Raw genomic sequence first — 2,948 nt, 5'->3', positions numbered from 1 at the left:
TTGATTCTGACAAATAGTTTTAACTTCAAAAAATAAATACTTATATATTATTATAAAGTTATGTATTTATTTTCATACTTTAAAAAATTTAAATATTCAAATTTTAAAATCATAATTCGTTTAATATGACAATTTCACGTTCATCAATTACAAATGAATATTAAAATTATCATGCTAACAAAATCATATATATGTTTATTTATAAAATTTTATAATTAATTAATGTTTACAAATATATTTTTAAAAAAATATCTGTTAGCAAATTAAGTGAAAATTTTTTCATAATTAAAAATAGTAATAAAATATTGCTTAAAGCAATTATTTTCAGCAATTAAAATTAAATTAATAACGTGAAGTGCCATATTTTAAAGATTAAAATGCCTAAAAGTTAATTTTTTCGAATTTTTGTATATATGAAAATGTATTTTTACTTATTATCGATAACCAAGGGCTTCGCTTGTTCCCAAGTGAATTCTTCACGTCCAAAATGACCATAAGTGCTTGTTCGCTGATATATTGGTTGTCTCAAATTTAAATCTTTTACAATCATACCAGGACGTAAATCAAAATTCTTTTTTATAATATTAAGTAATTCCAATTCAGTTTTATGCGATGAACCATAATCAAATACAGCAATCGATAATGGTTCAGCCAAACCAATTGCATATGATAGTTGAACTAAGCATCGTTTGCATAAACCAGATTTAACCAAAGACTTAGCTACCCAACGCGCAGCATAAGCAGCCGATCTATCTACTTTTGTGAAATCTTTACCCGAAAAAGCTCCTCCACCATGTGCGCCCCAACCACCATAGGTGTCTACAATTATTTTACGTCCAGTGAGACCAGCATCACCCATCGGGCCGCCAATAACAAATTTACCGCATGGATTAATATGTATTATTGTATTAGCATCAAAGTACATAGGTGGTATTACATGTTTAATCACCTTTTCGAGAACCTGTGCACGTAAGTCATCTAAAGATATATGCTCAGAATGTTGGACCGATACAACGACAGCCTGCACACGTAATGGTATGGCAGCACCATTACGAAAATGATACTCGCATGTAACCTGTGTCTTAGAGTCAGGACGTGCCCAATCCAATTCACCAGAACGACGTAATTCAGCAATACGTTTGTTTAAGTTATGTGCTAAAATTACTGTTAAAGGCATACATTCATCAGTTTCATCAGTAGCATAGCCGAACATAATGCCCTGATCACCAGCACCAATTTCCTCATCAGGACGATTAGCATGTACGCCTGCAGCTATTTCCGGGGATTGCTGATCTAAGGCTAACAATACATTACATGTTTTATAATCAAAACCTTTGGAACTGTCATCGTAACCAATTTCCTTAACAGTATTGCGTACTACATTTTGATAATCCACGACTGCATTAGATGTTATTTCTCCGCAAAGTAAAATCATACCAGTTTTTGTAACAGTCTCACAAGCAACCTTAGCATTTGGATCTTGACGCAAGTGTGCATCTAAAATTGCATCACTTATTTGATCACAAATCTTATCTGGATGACCTTCGCCAACGGATTCAGAAGTGTATAAAAAGACTTGATCGTCTATAACATTGTTGGGCAATGTCATACCATTAATCATTCCATTAACTTTTGCTGTAGCTAGTGGCATCTTAAAGTGATATTCTAGAAAAAAAATGTAAGAAGTAATTATTATAACTAAATTTTAAAAAAATATGAAAATTGATACAATTATAAAATTAATAACATTTTTTATTACTTATTAATTAATTGAATTTTTGGCTGACCATATAACTTTTTCGACTATCGCCAAGCAATAATAATCATCAAAAAATCCAATTAATTAATAAATAATAAAAATAATTAATAAATAATAAAAATAATTAATTAAATAATAAAAAAATGTTTGTTGTTGTAATTCACTACTGTTCAAAATACGTCTCTATTGAAACAATAGTCTATAAAGAAACATGGTTTCTTTTGTCATAATAAGCTTTAAAAGTCAAATTTAATATAAAATTAACAATATTGCAGTACGCTTACATTGTCAAAATTATAGTTATAATTGTAAGTGTAAATACAGAGATCATTTACTTTTTAGTCTTTCACAAAATATTCAAACATAAATATTCTGAGATATATTTATGAAACAATTATTTCTATTCTGCACATTTACACTTCATGCAGTAATTGTACTATTTTAATTTTATGTTAATTAAATCATTTCATAAAAATAAATTATTTATAAAATATTCGCTAACACTTACATTATATCAAACTGAAGATTGAAAATATTTTTGTCAATACGATCAAAAACAAGACACTTTAGCAAATGTCTTAATAATCTAAATTTGCCCAACGGGAAAAGAGAGGAAAAAAAATTTAGAAGGAAGTTTTAAGCGTCGATATACATATTTTTTTGCTATTACATCATATTAGACATGTTAGACCCTTTTGCACACTATACCAATTTTAGAAAATATATTGAGATATTTAGAAACTAAATAATAATAGCATCGTTAATTAAATATTACTTTAATATTATTACATAGACAAAAAAGAATAATAATTTTTATAGACCTTCAAAATAATTCTTATTCACTTTTTTATCGTTAATGACTACGCGTAGGAATGAAACACTAAAATAGTGAGAACAAAGGTAATTAAAAAGGGACGCTTGTTTGTTAAGGAGTTAACAAAGTTGCGAAACATTCGGTAAAAGCTTCACTTCGTACACATATAGTATAGCATTACTTCAAAGTAAAGATTAAGACAAATTTTGTTTATAAAAAAACTGAAAGTTATAGCCAAGTATATAAAACAATTAAGCCACACAAGTTTGCTACTGAATATTTGAAATTTCGACTCATATATGCTACTTTAAGAGAACCACACTTATAAAAAATGAGCAAGCCACTCAACTATATCTCTACAATTTATCGTAAGCT

The 2,948-nt window shown here is 28.3% G+C and overlaps 1 protein-coding gene across 1 annotated transcript; it reads right to left on the bottom strand.

The window, feature by feature from the left end:
• Window positions 1-363: 363 nt before the first annotated feature.
• LOC119669727 (S-adenosylmethionine synthase-like) lies at window positions 364-2,308 on the bottom strand. Its single transcript, XM_038079734.1, has 2 exons — window positions 2,268-2,308; window positions 364-1,665 (listed from the first exon to the last, which is right to left on the bottom strand). Exon 2 carries the CDS (start codon window positions 1,649-1,651, stop codon window positions 428-430), a length of 1,224 nt encoding a protein of 407 aa, XP_037935662.1. The 5' UTR covers window positions 1,652-1,665; window positions 2,268-2,308; the 3' UTR covers window positions 364-427.
• Window positions 2,309-2,948: the final 640 nt, after the last annotated feature.

This window comes from Teleopsis dalmanni, chromosome 1 (genome assembly GCF_002237135.1).
Source record: "Teleopsis dalmanni isolate 2A chromosome 1, ASM223713v2, whole genome shotgun sequence".
Classification (NCBI taxonomy): Eukaryota; Metazoa; Arthropoda; class Insecta; order Diptera; family Diopsidae; genus Teleopsis; species Teleopsis dalmanni.
This window is presented reverse-complemented; position numbering and strand designations above follow the sequence as displayed.

What these genes read in the sequence shown, in the direction of transcription:
- LOC119669727 (XM_038079734.1), bottom strand. Translation starts at nt 1,651, where the DNA reads ATGCCACTAGCTACAGCAAAAGTTAATGGAATGATTAATGGTATGACA.